The sequence below is a fragment of the Condylura cristata genome, unplaced genomic scaffold (genome assembly GCF_000260355.1).
Source record: "Condylura cristata isolate star-nosed mole 26May11 unplaced genomic scaffold, ConCri1.0 scaffold00027, whole genome shotgun sequence".
Taxonomy (NCBI): Eukaryota; Metazoa; Chordata; class Mammalia; order Eulipotyphla; family Talpidae; genus Condylura; species Condylura cristata.
In genome coordinates this window covers 9,263,431-9,278,792 of record NW_004567128.1, presented here as the reverse complement: position 1 = coordinate 9,278,792, position 15,362 = coordinate 9,263,431, and the positions used below count along the sequence as shown (strand labels likewise).

The 15,362-nt window shown below is 49.1% G+C and overlaps 1 protein-coding gene across 1 annotated transcript in view; it reads right to left on the bottom strand.

Moving 5' to 3' along the window:
• SMS (spermine synthase) overlaps positions 1-15,362 on the bottom strand; it is a 45,194-nt gene that overhangs the window by 21,884 nt on the left and 7,948 nt on the right. Inside the window, exon 2 of the mRNA XM_004689910.2 lies at positions 4,754-4,844. Within this exon, the coding sequence (XP_004689967.2) occupies positions 4,754-4,844 (91 nt within the window). The remainder of the gene's footprint in view (positions 1-4,753; positions 4,845-15,362) is intronic.

The following is a 15,362-nucleotide window of genomic DNA, read 5'->3' as shown; positions in this document are numbered from 1 at the left end:
AAAATACAGCGCAGAGGAAATGCAATCTGAGTCCAATCTGGAGTGTTACTTCTACACTGTGGACTTACACGTTCCAGCCAGTTCAGGTCCGCAGGATTTTGCTGGCTGCCGCTGCCACATAGTCCCGTGGGTACCGAGTGTCAGCACTGCTGGGACTCAGGGGCCGTGCCACTTTGCCAAGTGGCCACTGCACTTTTCTATTTGCCTTCTCCTGCCCTGGGGACTAGCCTCAGCCCTTTGGGTAAAGACAGCAGAAAGGGGCACTGTAGCTGGAACAGTGCCCAGCCCCCACAACCCCCCCTTTTTTTCCAGAATCAAGGTACAGACATGAGATTCAGTTCCATCAAGCTTCACACAGTGGCTTGCTTGCCATCTAGCTCTCAGGTGCTCCATGCTGTGGATAAATGCAATTTTTTGGATTCAGCTAAATGGATCATCCTTATTACTGTATCTTTGCATTTTCCAGAATATCTAAACGAGTGGTTTTCAATCCTACCTGCATGTTATAATACCCGGGAAGTGTGTCAAATTCGGATGCCACATCTTAGACCAATTAAATAAAAACCTGGGGGTGAGACCCTGGTATTAATATTTTTCAACGCTTTCTGGGGATTTCCATGGAGCCTCAGTTAAGAACCACTGACCTAAGCTGGCCCTCCCTGGTGGCGCAGCGGGTTAAAGCACAGCACTGAGAATCTAAAGCCGCTTCCGCATGAGTTCGATTCCCGCCTGCCCCGGAGGTGACCCCATGGCGTGGCAGACCTCTCCTGACCCGCCCGCTGCTCCCCTCAGCAGTGTACTTTGTCCATCTGCCTGTTTTGTTCCTCACTCTGTCTCTGGTGAGGCCTCTCGCCGCCCTTGAGCCTCTGGCCTGTACCCCAGTTCTGTATGCACAAATAAATCTTTAAAAAAAAAAAAACACTGACCTAAGCCATTAAAAAAAAAAGAAAAGAACTCCCCCTCCACTATCTCCAACTAATTACCAAAAAGGTATAGAAAATGTTCAACCAAATGAAGCCCAAACCCATGGCATGCCCAGGAGGCACTCTGGAGTAGCCAAGCTCAACTTTCGCGCATGCCCAGTAAGGAGCACACAATGCGGCCCCTGTTCTACCACGCTCCCTCTTCGAGTGAAGCTGGCAATATGGTGTGAAGGACTGTTTGTCCCTCACAGCACCTTGGCAATTCCAGTCATACTCACTAAAAATGTGAGCAGGGTTATCTCCTCGCCCTGGTTAAAAAAAAAAAAAAAACCTCCATACTCTAGCTGCCCAGAAGGATCAGGGAGGTGGGTGTAGCATCCCTGGAGAATGACTAGCCACTAACACGCAGGGAAATGAGCCTGGGGTCAGTGCAGAGCCGAGTTTAGCCACATGAGACAGTGTCCACAAATCACAGCATGTGCAAGTAGACTCAAATGTTATGTGACCTAATAACTGCCTGGCTTCTAAGTAGACGTGGTGATCCGAAATAGGCTAATAAAGCATTTGGCGAAGGTTCTGAGAAAGCTGGCCAGGCAAGAACGATGTGCAACGTGTGTATCATCACTTCAGAGTCTTCCAAAGTGGTCACCAAGTATGCCCTTCCATCCACCTGCAACTCAAGGTCTGTTTCCAGACAGCTGCCTGCCTGCTGTGTGTTTATTCAATAGTTTGAAAAGAACCAACTTCATGGGCTGGTACAAATTAAATGCCCTACTGCCAGAAGGGAAGAACAAAAGGAAAGGGAGAGAGAGGATGAAGGCCTAAGTTCACCCCCCACCGCCACCATCATGAGCAGTGGGATCGGTTTCCAGGCCTCGCTGGGGAGTCTCACCCTTTTACTGAGCATCAGCTCCAGGTGGCTGACACCAGCACTCAGCTCAAACTGCCTCCTGTCCAACTGCTCTCCCAATCAAAATCCGAACTGAAACACCAAACGTAGGCTGGATTCCCCTCCTCCCTCCCATCAACCTAAGATCTCCTATGAACCCCTCCCTCTAAGCTTCTCCCACAAATGCCCCACCACAGCCTCTCTGCCCATCCCCAACTCACTAGCCAGACCACCTTCACCCATAGACCTAATCTCCTCAACCACCAAAAGGGACACTATTTTGCAGGGTTCCTATAAAGAACCCGCACCCACACAGCCCTAGTTCCCTCCACCCCACAGGGCCTGGTACAAGGTGGGCAGCCCTTACTAGCCCAAATTGGGGAGTTCATGCTGAAAAATAGGGTGCCAGGCCCCTTGGCGAAAAGGCAGGTAAACCCTCTAACTATGCCTGGCTGTAAGAGTGCAGTGCAGTACAGTAACCTCCCAGAAAAAGTGAATTCCAACCACAGAGGTTCCGTTACCCTGAGGGGATAAGCAATTTCCACACCTCTAGAAATGCCTGACTCTCCCAACCGGTGGCCTCGGCTTGCCCAACACCTTTAGGTCATTTTCAACTTCAAGCAAGGAATAGTCAGGACGTGGGAGTGTGGGTTTCGTTGGGCTCCCAGTCTCGCCCTGGGAACAGCAGCAGCCTCCTCCCGGACTGGGGGGATGCAGCAGGCACATTCCTTTCTGGGCTGGCTCACATCACGCAGCACCAGGCTTAGGGCAGCAGCAGATGAAATCTGTTCTTGCCAAGAACATCTCTCGGCAGGCTGGAGATTCACACGCCATCGAGCCCCTGCTCCACATTATTTTGTCCCCCAGTCATTCTCCCACAGAAGACTACAGCTATTCAAGTTCCAAGGAGTGGTTCATATTCCCACCAATGTCCTCTGCCCAAGTAGCTAGGCTCAAAGCCCAGCCTTCCACCAGCCCAGCTTATACCTCACACGCCAGAACCTTTCTAGAGCCCCAAGGCCCTAAGTCACCCTCCATTCTCCACCCTCTCAGGCTGGTGTGCCCTACCCCTATTTCCCCAGGGTGCAAGCCACTCCCTCCTCCGTCCTGCCCCATTGCTGAGATCTGCACTCTGGTTAGGAGGATGGCCTGGAAGTTGACTGGAAGCAGATACATGTGTAGCTCCCTGCCAAGAGGAGGCAGAAACATGGGTATCCTTACCCCAAAACCCAAGGCTGCAATGACAGAGAACCTAAAGGGCCTCATGTAAGTTCCCTTCACACACAAACCAGCTTCCTGGTTTTCCTGCTAGACCCCTAAACCTGGAAGAGGAAGAAAAGGAAATTGGGCACAAATACAGGCCGAAGGCCTTCAGGTTATCTGCCTGAAACATCAGACCAGCTGACTTGCAAGTGTGGTGGTGGCTTCACGAGGTAGGCACTGGTCAACCCACAGCAGTGCACACTAAATTCTCAGGGTTTTCAAGTTAAAATGAGCCCATGTGTTCTGGGGGACCACGGCCCTAGCCACAACCTGAGCGTAAGAAAACAGCACGTGCTTTCCTCCCCAGCTACCTCTCACGCAGGCCAGCCAGTTGCCCAAGGGCCAGAGAACACCTTCATATTTCACAATCAAAAAGAGCTTAAGGCTGAAATTTTAAATTATAACACTAATTTAAATTTGTTAAATTTTTAACAAAGTGTGTGTGTCAGACAACTTCCCAGACATTCAGAAGGCTCATAACTCCCAGGGATTAAAGGGAAGGTCTAGCAGGTGGCCCATGGCCTGTCCTTACCTCACAGCTTGGTGTTCATTCCCACGTGCCATTTCATTCACAACAGCTGCAAGAGGATAAATCATCACACAACCCCCAAGCTGCCAAAAGGGAAAACCACCCAAATGCCTCCAGTTATAAATGGCTAAACGCATGACACAGACCACCGCGCGGGGGCTGCTGGGAGACATCATGCTGAGCAAAAGAAGTCAGGCTCGAAGGGTCACATGTTACACTACAGTTCTGAGCACCTGAGGTGGCCAAAAAGGCAAATGCTCGAGACAAAGAGCAGATTAGTGCTTGCCAGGGCCTAAAGCGGTGGTAGTTTCCAGAGTGATGAAAATGTTCTAAAACTGACTGCAGGGACAGTCGCACACTCTGAGCATTCTGAAAGATATTGACTAGTTTAAACAAGGGAACTCTGGATGGAAGGGATCATGCTTAGTGAGATAAGCCAGAAAGAAAAGGAAGAATACCAGATGGTGTCACTCATAGCAGGAGCGGAAGGGATCAGGGGAGAAAATAATAATGACGAACAACTACATACCAGAGACATTTTACCGGGGTGTAGTGGGGAACGGGATCAAAAATGGGGGGAGGGGGAGGCGAAGTGCACTGGACTATGGTGATGGCACACGGGTGATTTGGTGATGACAACTGAGATGGAAAAAGGCACAAAATGATGTTAAACTATTATATTACTGGAGAGAAAAAACAAACAAAAAACAAGGAACTCTGGCATGTGAATCCTATCTCGATAAAGCAGTCCCAAATCACCCAAAAAACAAGCTGAGCTTTAAAGGTCTCGGTTTCTGTGAGGTAACAAAGGCCATAGAAAGTTCCAGAAGTCTATTTCTCCCTTTCGATCAACCACAGGTACCAGGATTATAGGGGCTGCAAGGGAAGGGATGGTCTTCACCAGCTGCCCCGCCCCCAGGGAATAACAAGTGTCTGCGTGGTTGCTGGGTGCAGACACTGTCCCGGGCCCTCCCGACTGTCCTGCCCAAAGGGTAGCAGCCAGCCTCGGTGTCTGAATTCAGCAAGAGGCAAAGAGGAGCTACAGAATGCAGAAAGCAACAAAGACATCAACAATTTGGAGGACTTGTCTTCAAAGCAGTTTCTGATATTCATACAGAAGAGTAACGAAACCAGAAAAATCAGACCCACCTGAAACTGGACTGAGACACACAGTGCAGAAACGACACCCCGGCTTTCCATGCAGAGGGACATTCAGGAAAGCTAGCCACGGTGGGCAGTTCTTAAAGCTCACATTCGGTGCCCTTCAGCAGCTGCCCTGCCTTCCCTTCCGTCTGCAGGAAAGCAGAGAGCAGACAGCAGCGACGGGCACTGCCCACAGACAAAGGGCCAGCTCCTGCGTCTCCTCCAGAAACCCCCAAACTTGTCCTCCTCCCCCAGTTAAAGGAGGGCTCATAAAAACCTAGCTGAGGCACAGCCCTCACCCTTCTTTAGTCTGGAAGCAGAGCAAGAGGCAACCGCGACCCTCTCCTTCCCGGTCAGCCAGCTCCCCGACCCACACAAGACCCACACAAGACCCACACAAGACAAGCCGAGGCAGGTCTGCAAAGCAGCCCCCTTCCCTGCCACGCACCCCGCTGGAGCAGGAAGCAGTGCTGAGAGCCTCGAGCCATTCTGACTCTGCCCATGGGGAGAGGAGATGACCCAGGAGGCAGAAAAGGCACAGTGAGGGGAGCTGAGGCGAAAGTCTGGCTTTTCTATGGGGTAGGGGTGATGCTGTCAGTAGTCATGAGACTATACCTCAGGCTGCCTGCTCTCTCCCGGAAACATTCGAGAGCATCAGATGACCCAAGACACCATGGGCTGAGTGTGTTTCTGAGAAGAGGAAGGACACAGGCAAGAGGAAATGCCCCAGCCAGGGGGCACAGAAGGGGTAGGCACCACATTCTATCCAACTGAAAGCCGGTGAAGGAGTGAAATGAGCCAGACCCAGCAGCAGTATAATGCAGACAAGGAAGGTGGTCAGAGGGGACTTGCAGGGTTGGAAGTGGGAGGACAAGAGGCTTAGGAAGGCATCTGCACTGGGACCAAGACCGAGACCACCCCCCATCCCCTACCTGCAGTTCAGAACTGCCACAGGGACTGCAGGGAGGGCCCCCTGCCCCCCGCTGCCACCGAGCTGTGGGATGAGAACAGGTGAGAGTGGCCACTGCAGTGGTTTCGGTTGCGCCACACTTGTTCCCCATGAGAAACTGGGGAGCGGCTCTTTAGCATCCAGGAGGATGACAGTGGCTCTCCAGCACCAACCAGGATCACAACTATCCAATTTTCTGCCAACTTCAGGAGGGCAGAGTCCCTCACAGCTCACACTGAGACCATTTATGTTTCAATAAACAACCAGGGATTCTGCCTAAGCTCTCCTGACAGGCTGTGAATCAACAATGAAGTAGCACTTCTGCAGGTAAAGCTGTTTGGACTTTGCTGTCAAAAATCATATTTCCATCAGCACTGTCCGGAGGCAGCCCCAGCACTTCCTGTCCTCTGGCTTAGGCCAGAGCCTAACTGCTCAGTCGGCATGCAGGCCCTTAGGGAATTACTGAGGCCCAAGACCTGGAGGGTGAGGGGTGCTGGCAGATAATGCAGAAATGAGAGACAAAGGACCCAAGTCAAAGCCCCAGGACATGGAGAGGGGCGGTGCAGTGATGACTCCAGATGAGGAAAAGGCCAGGTGGGGCCCGGCACTCTAGCCCTGGAAACGTTTCCATTAGGCTGGGGAGCAGGCCGTTCGCGGCAGGCCCGCTTGCTCTGTCCAGGGCCACTGGCAGAGGCTGCCTGTCTGTCCCTGTGTGTGCTTCCACCACCTTTCAAAATGCCCAAGTTCAGTGCGAAGAGAGGCCGCAAAGAGGAGGTCAGCCAGGAGCCTCAGTCTCCGCAGCTGCGCTCTAAGATGTTTTCCAGTTCTCAGCTGCGAACCAACAAGGACACTTGGCTTCACGTCTACAACTTTAATGTCCAACAGAAATATTCTGAGAATTTGAGACCAGAATCAGTTGCGGAATATTTCCTACCTTTAAGTTAGCTACTTACTGAAAAAAAGAAGTTAATGACCAATATCAAAGCAACAAAATTAGCAGGCAACCAGAAATCAGACTCTGCAAGGAGGGACGAGTCGAAACAAGGCAGAAGAGCACAAGGGACTAAGGCGATGGTGCAGGGCCATGGGTGCTGGGAGTTTCATGGGGATGACAGTGACGCAAAAGATACAAATAGACATTTTTTGAATACCCAATGTAACTCAGGCCCCTGGTTACTAAGGAATAAGCAGAATAAACTGTATCAGTGGCTAGCTGAAACACCCTACAGCACAGGATGAGGCCGGTCTCCACTGTCAAGTCTCAACCCCTCAAAAGTGCTCCCTCTTGAGAGCCTAGCGAAAACATGGCCCCAGAGCAAGCAGACGAGTAAGGGTGACAGCATTAATCAATGTCACTGAGGCAAAAGCTAATTGAAATCAATAAAATTGAGTCTCTAGCAAAACTGACAAAGGTAAAAGATGGCACAGACTGCCACTAAGGGAAAACTACCAACAATTCTACACACAAATTGGACAATCTGAAAATAAAATGTATTGATTCCTTGAAAAGCACAAACTATCATAACTCACCAATCGGAAATTGATAACCTGACCAGTCCTATAACCATGAGGGAAGCAGAATCTGTGATTTAAAAAATCCAAAAACAGAAAGCTTGAGGCCCAGATGATCTCACTGGAGACTTCTAGAAGACATTTCAAGGGTTAACGCCCGGTCTATGGAGCCTTCCAATTGGTGTTATGAAGCCACTACTCAACGCCAGACTGAAACAGCCCGGTAAAAAGCTGCAAGGCAGATCAATACGCCTCCTGACCAGAAACACCAAATCCTGAACAGACCCTTAATTTTCTTAACAAATAAGTATTTAGCAATATGCACAGCTTCATAAAGTGACCATGTGGGATTTGATCTAGGCATGCGGGACTCATTCAGTATTTGAAAATCAATGTGACCCACCATATTAGGCCCCCCAAAAAAATCACATGATATTGATTAAAAAAAAATTTCCCCCAAAATTCAATATTGACTTAAAATAAAAGCACACAGAAAAGTAGGAACAGAAAGGAACTTCCACAACTTGATAAAGAGCATTTACAAGAAACTTATATTTAGCATCATACTTAATGTTCTTAATGGTGCAAGACTGGATGCTACTAACAAAGTACAGGGTGCTTTTTATTATGCTAATAAGAACCACCTTGATGAAATAAAGGGTAGAAGACACACACACAGAGACACACACACAGACACACACGGCACTGGAAGGTCAAGAATTTATCAGAGATCACACAGCTATCAGTGATCAAGCCAGCATTCAAACTCAAAACAGTTGGGGGCTTTGAAAGTCAATGCTTTTGAGTCCCACACTGTGTCACCTTCTTCAGTAATAATATATGCACACTAGAATAGGCTATCTGTCCCATACACGGAAACATCAACACGGTTACCTACTTGTGATAGGATTATATCTGGGTTATCCCCTTTTTTTTCTCCTCCACCCTTTAAATGGTGTAAAATAAGCAAATAACTTTTAAAACAGAAAAAAACACAAGACAAATACATAAACAATTACTCCAACAGGTTCTCCAAGTAAAGCCAAATTCTTTATTCAAAAAAAAAAAAAACATTTAAAAAAATCCTATCCTGCGAGTCCCTGGTGGCACAGGGGTTAAGTCTCAGTGCTTGCTATCAAGCAAGCTATCGCCAGCCACTGCAGCATGACTACATGAGTTTGATTCCCACCAGGGAGCTGACCCACATGGCGAGCAAGATCTCTCCTTGCTCGCCCGCTGCTCCCCTCAGCAGTGGGTTTGAATAGCTCCACCTGTTCTGCTCCCCACTCTGTCTCTGGTGAATCCTCTCAGCCCCCATCTCTGGCCTGCACCCCAGTTTTTCTATGCATAAGCAAATAAACATAAATCCAAAAAAAAAAGTCCTATCATATTCTCTTTCACACCTCCTGCCAAAGAGATTAAACTGATGATAAACTCTTCTTTCTCCAAACTAGAGACTCCTTTTAGTAAAATCATATACTTGGGCAGACAGGCCCAGGACTCACTTCCTCAAAATTCAGAACCAAGTAGACCACTAAGATGGGGCATTTAGAAAACCCACACCATTACTGTCTCCACAGCAGAACCAACAGCTCTGGTCCTAAAAAGTGCTAAAAGGACCCCACGTTGAACCCCACTTCAGATACATTCCATACTCACCTTTAGATTTCCAGAATGCCTGTTAGCAAAATCACAGCCCTGCTTGCCCACTACGGCCTGCAGTTCTTAGGAAGAGACAATGCAGTGTTAAAGCTAACAGTGTCCTAGAAATTCCTCAGGATCCTCACTGGAAATAAAGCGCCATTCCCAGGGAAACAGAATCCCACAACATACACCCATGGAAGTGCTATCTGGAAAATCAAAGCGTTCTGCTTTAATAACTTGAAGGGGTCTTTTAAATAAGCAGGCCAAGCTTCAAATCACATGCCAAACCATTATTTTCAGCCCCTTCTGCCAGAACTTTCCTCATCTTCAGTACACTCTTAACATCACACCTCTTTGTAACTGAGTATCTTTATCCACTGGCACAATTTCAAAGTATTCAGTCCTAAGTAATGCAATTAGTGTTAAGTGTTTTACCTATCACCTGACACCCTTCCAAACAGCTTATTGGCTGTCTTACCAAACAACAAGGTGTGTGGGATTTTTGGCACCATCAGCACCTTCATGCAAAAGGAGAAAAGAAAGTACATATAAAACTACCTGGAGGGTCAAGTCAGCTCAGGAATCTAACATGCCATAAGTTCTTATGACGGGCGGCACCATGTTCCCTGCTCAGGACTAGGTACTGGAGCCAGGGGCAGGCTGAGCCCCTGGGGCAGGCGGAGACACGTGACGCGGAAGGCGGGTGTGCTCTGGGTTCTCCAGGTTGCACCGTGGTGCTGCTGCGACAGTGGAGGCCATTCTCTTGAGTTCTGCTTGGATGTTGCTCCTCTATTCCCAGACTTGCCTGGCCCTCTTCACCCCCTTGCTGTGGTTCCCCACAAGAAAGTGTCTTAGACTTATGGCAAGCTTTCAGACCTCAGTGGCCCTGCTTCAGGCTCAGCCTGTTTGCTGGACATTTGCACTTGAAGGGATGGGTCATTTTGGGTGACTTACTGGGGAAAATATTTTCTCTTCTCTTCGCCATCTTGCACACTAATTCTATAAGAGCTCTTTCACACTAACAATCGCCTTTGCCTTTGTACACAGGGATGCCAGACTCCAATAGAGCTTACAAGTGTGGGGGTCCCCGCGTACCCCTTGGTCACAGGCTAACATACATTACTGGCAACTTGCAAGCATGGCCACTAACATCAGTGGCTCCTTCCGGGACACAGATGGCAGCACCAGTCTAATGAAATGCAGTCCACCACAACTTAGGGCCCCAGAGCTGTTTTTCCTGGGATCTGGAAAGGTGCCTAGTTGTAAAGGCTTGAAAGAGCATTTGTGCAATGGTTTACATACTTGGTTTGCAGATTCAATTGAGGAGGTTTCCCAGCTTTTCAAAGAACTGAGCCTATAATTAAACTACCATGAAATGGTGGTTGCAGCCACAGCACACACCAGCAGGTTTGGGTTACGGCTGCAGTGAAATGGTGGATTAAAACATTCAGAAAATGCATGCCTCCACAAACTAACCTCAATAAAATAGCTTTATTGGGCACATTGTTAAATAGACACCAACCACAGCCCAGTAACTCTCTGACTAGTCTTACCTGCCACAGGCTAGTGTGACTGTGATAGTCTTAAGTCATAAAGCCCAGGTACCAAGCCTCCCACCAACAGCTGAAACATTGCAAAACTATGAGACCCTTTCCTCAGGGTCTCTTCCAGGCCTGCAGGTGCTGATTCAAACCCAGCCAGTTCATTATGTCATGAGGATGCAAGAAGATTCCAAATTTCTAAGAGCTCCTCTGCCAAACAAAACTGCGTTCCCTGCCTCAAACGCCCAACACAAATCATCTACCCGTTATGAAATTGGAAAGTGCTCTCCCCTTGAGACGTGCAAGGCCTTAAATTTGGATACTTAAAAAAAAAATCTCTCCCTAGCTGGGGTGGGGATGGTTCCTAATGCCTGGCATTAGAACCCACTTCTTAAGCAACTGTTACCCCAATGCATTTAAAACAAGAGCACTACCAAGTAAGAACTGTGTGCATCCTTGATAAACAAGCGCAAGCTAAGTTTACCGTACACTACACCTCCACAAGTGTAAAGAAATGAGTTTAACTTTGGAACTGTACTCTGAAAAGCGGTCATTAGCCTTTATACAATTTAATGGCAAGCTCACAAAATGAGTTCCCGGCAACGTGCCTGAAGTCATACAGAACATCATCAGTGCAATTAAAATCTTTTGCAAAGTTGAGAGAAAGAGTGTTTTTGAAAAAAATCACAACAAAGCAAAGGAGCTTGCCAAATGAAGACAGACTCCCACAGAGACCCCCCCACCCCTCAGCAGTCCGCACACATTCTCAAACACAACTCAGGCAGGAGAACACCTTCGCGTGGTTCCATCCCAGGTGCCTCCTGAAGAACCGGGAGTGCGCGACTCGCGCCTGTGGTGGGGACGCCTGTGGTGGGGACGCCTGTGGTGGGGACGCCTGTGGTGGGGACGGAGGAACAGACCCGCAGGGGCTGACCTAGTCAGCGCCAACAAGCAGTCTCAGCTTTACGGACATGGAATTGTCGGCCCACGGGGTGATTTTGAAATAAGTATAGCACTTGCCAGGCCTAGCGGGGGTGCCAGGGGCCTGCCACCAGCTCTTCTGATTCAAAGGATTTTTTGGTTTTTTTGTTTTGGCAAGGGTCACACTACAGAGGTTCAAATACTGCATCTGCATCAGAATTACTGGGACAAAGATGATTAAGAATGCAAATTCGAGGAATTCCTCCCTGGTCAATCTAGAGTGGGGGGGGGAAAGCACAAATTGCCCATCCCTAGCCACCACCCCCCTTCAAGTCCAAGAGGCCGTGTGGGTGGGTGTGGTGGTTTCTCACAAGGGTAGTGAGAATGAAGGGAAGGGGTGGAACCACAGGGGGAGGGAGCACGTTAGTCCAGTTTAGGCTTTCATGCTTACAATTACATTTAAAAGACACAGATCACTTGGCTCCACCAGAAGGCAGCGGGATAACCACTCAGTGAGAGTGAGGCAGATGGGCTGAAGTTACAGGAATCAGGAGGGAGCACGTGAAGGCGCTGGCTCCCCAAAGGGAGACCCTCCTCTCTGGAGCCCAAGGAGCGAACGAGTAGTGGAGAACTATCAGGTGCTAGCAGCACCTCCGAGGACTGTGTCAAAAGCCCTGTGGATATTGGGGGGCGGAGGTGGGGAGAAGCTGGGACACAGAAAACCATAGCCTCAAAGGAGGCCTTTTGCAGCCTTGCAGTCAGGTGGGAAACGGCTGAGCCCGCTACCTATATCACAGGGGGAGAAACTTCAGTGGGCGCCTCTTTAATCTTTAAAATGGGGCTAACTGGCTCCAGCCCAGGGCAGGACTACTGGCAGGATCGTGAAATGTGCTTAGGGTAATGCCGAGCCTCTGAGACAATTAGCGAACAGCAAATGGCTGCCTTTTCAATGTTCAGAGATAGTTGCTTACAGCTCCAGCCTTGGTCTTGAGTGGAAGGAAACCTACTCAGAAAGAAACCTACACACATACTGGGCCTGCCACGAGACTGTTAAAGTGTTACTAAGGAAGCACACAGAGCGCATATTTGGGGGTTGATATTTAAAACTGTATTTGAAATAACTGGGTTATTTAACACACTTGAAACTCTTACTCTAAGAGTCCCATGGCTTCCCTGAGGGAGGTCAAAAACACAAAAGCACATACCCTAAACCTTTTTGACCTAGACCACCACCTTCTACTACTTAAATTGACAATTATTAAACAAGATTTTTGTTATAAAGTCCATGATCTGTGAGAACAAGTTACTTTGTTTCTCTACATACGCTGTGGATGAGTGATCCAAGAGATGGACTAACGACATCTGCCAGGTTTCCCTGCTCAGGACCCTTAAGTAATCTCAAATGACCTACAGGGAAATGTGTGCTTGCCCCCTAATGGACCTGAACCAGTTTTTCCCCTTGACCACAACATCAGGTCAGGTCCACTTAAGCAGCATGACAAATGCCTACTATGTACCAGGACTATGATCAGATACAGACCCTGCAAGTTCGCCTTCACAGACTCTCCGAGTCCACGGGAAGAAACGGAGACACCACTAGGGTTCCTGGGACTCACTGGCCAGCGAGTGTTTGCTCCACTGCCCGGAAGAACCCTCATCCCTGTGTAGCCAGCAGGCCCACTGCCGGCTTGCAGGGCTACAGGCAAACCATGTATTCACGGAAGGGTTTCTTCTTTTTCATTTATTTATGCAGATAAGAGCTGGGGTGCCCGCCAGAGGCAGGGAGGGGAGAGGACTCACCAGACCAGGGACAGAGTGGGGAGCAGAACAGGCAGATCTACTGAAATCCACTGCTGAGGGCAGCAGCCTGCAAGACTGGAGTGGCCTGCTGCGCCCTGTGGGTCAGCTCCCTGGCTGGGACTGAATTCAGGCTGCAGTGGCTGCAGATAGCTTGATAGCGCTGTGACTTTAACCCCTGTGCCACCAGGGAGGCCCTGGAAGGGTTTCTTTTCGGCTTCAGGTTGAGAAATTACAAAATGCTTTCTAGGCTAAATCCTCAGAGATGAGGAAAATGAGATTATTTTTTAGGAAAAATTTCCTGGGTTACCTCATCAGGCAGAACACCAAATAGGAGCCACCAGGCCCAGCCCATAACTGCCCCTAGTGGCCAGTGGCTGCTGAGCACCAGCTGTGTTCTACCGGTAACTAAGTTATATGAAATGGCAACATAGTAACATAACTAATGGCTCGGGTTCATTTCCATTAAAGTCACACCGTGGGACTGCATTACCATTACTGACAGATGAGAAAGGACCATGAATCTCGGCTCCACAGGCATTTGACTCACCCCTGAGTCACATCCAATACTCACACGCCAAGAGTAAAGCCTTTTGACTCATTACTATCAATTAAAATAAATGTTTTTGGAGACCGCACAGCTGGTAGATTTCTCACCAAGATCCCCCCCCTTTTTTTTTTTTTTACAAGTGTGGCTACCTAGAGGAAGCAGGGGCCACATGCCCCTGCCTCCTGTTAAGTTCACAAAACACTCTGTAGGGGCTCAGGTCTAACACAGACGCACACCTCTCCTTGGTGTTTTTAAAATGTTCTTCACTTGCCATCAAAACTGGCTCCAGATTAACAAGCTGGGAACTAAAAACAGTTGGCTGGGAATTCTCAATCATTTTTTGCACAGCCATGGGTCTCTCTCGGGCCAGAGTCAGTCCAAAGTATTCTCTCCCTTTCTCTTCACCAGGGAAGCTTTGCCCCTACTGCGGAAAGGGAACAAAGAAGCAGCCGATTTGAGCCATCTTTTCAAGAGGCTGCGGAAGGCTTCAGGCAAGGGCACTGGCCTGGAAGGGAGCCAGAATCTTCAGGATTCATTCTACCACTCTTGTCTTCAGAGTTCAGAAAACCCCAGGTGCGAGACAACAGGTTAGTTGTTCACCACCAGGGACAATCCCTAAAAAGACCTCTTACTAGCTGGGTGGCCTTGAACCACTACTTCTTCAAGTTTCACCTCCAAATGAAAAGGCTACATGGACACTAACAATTAAGTCCTTAAGTTGGCCAGTTAATGACTCATCAAAACCTTAACTATCTCACACCCCACAGCTGCAAGCCCTAATCACAATTTTATCTCCTTTTCCTCCATCCTCAACCAAAAATATGTAGGAACTAAAAATGCATTGTCTTTTCCAAGTCACTTCTGGAGCATGCAAACACACTGGCATTACTTGGGCTTGTAGTGTTTTATAGCAACTTCCATAACATTAAAATCACTAGGAGGTGGGCACCTTCCTTCCCCTTTTTAACCAGAGAAGTTGAGTTCGGAACGGATGAGAAATAAAGCTAAAGACACGTGTAGAACCAAGAGAACAGTGGAAACCTAGTTCTCATTCCAAATTCTCAAATTTTTATTAAACCTTGTGCCTTCGGACATGCTCGGCGGGGGCACGGTGCAGAATACGCCAGTGAGTACTCAGAAGTGGGGACAAAGTCGGCGGAGGGGGGGAGAAAGTGAAGCCCTTTCAACCCTTGGTAACAGAAAAGGTCGCTCCATCCAATTCAAGGCAACAGCGAAAAAGCACGAGAAGGATGAGACGCTCCGAGTGGGACCTACAGGAAGCGCAGATTCACGTCTGCGACACTCCCGGATTTAAAAGGCACCAGAAAAAAGACCCGCAGTCCTACTCCACCCCACCCCACCCCCATAGTGGAAGCACCCAGAAAAAGCCTGCAAAATCCGCCTTCCTTTCTTATTCCTACACCCCGTCCCCACTTCCCCAGCCCAGTTCTGGTCAGCTCAAGTCTTCCCGGCCTCGGGGCTCGGGGAGTTCCAGTTCCCGCGCCCAGACCTCATCTCCGCCCCCCCAAGCCCAATAACCATCGTTTCCATTTCCCGTCCCTCGTTCCTTTCCGGGGGCTCCGTGGCTCGCGCAGTGGCTCCAATTCTGCAAGCGCGTCGCGGTCCCCGCCCAGCCCCGCGGGCTCCCACGAGGAGCACCCCGCCCCGGGGGCACCCGCCCGCCTGGGACACAGGCAGAGG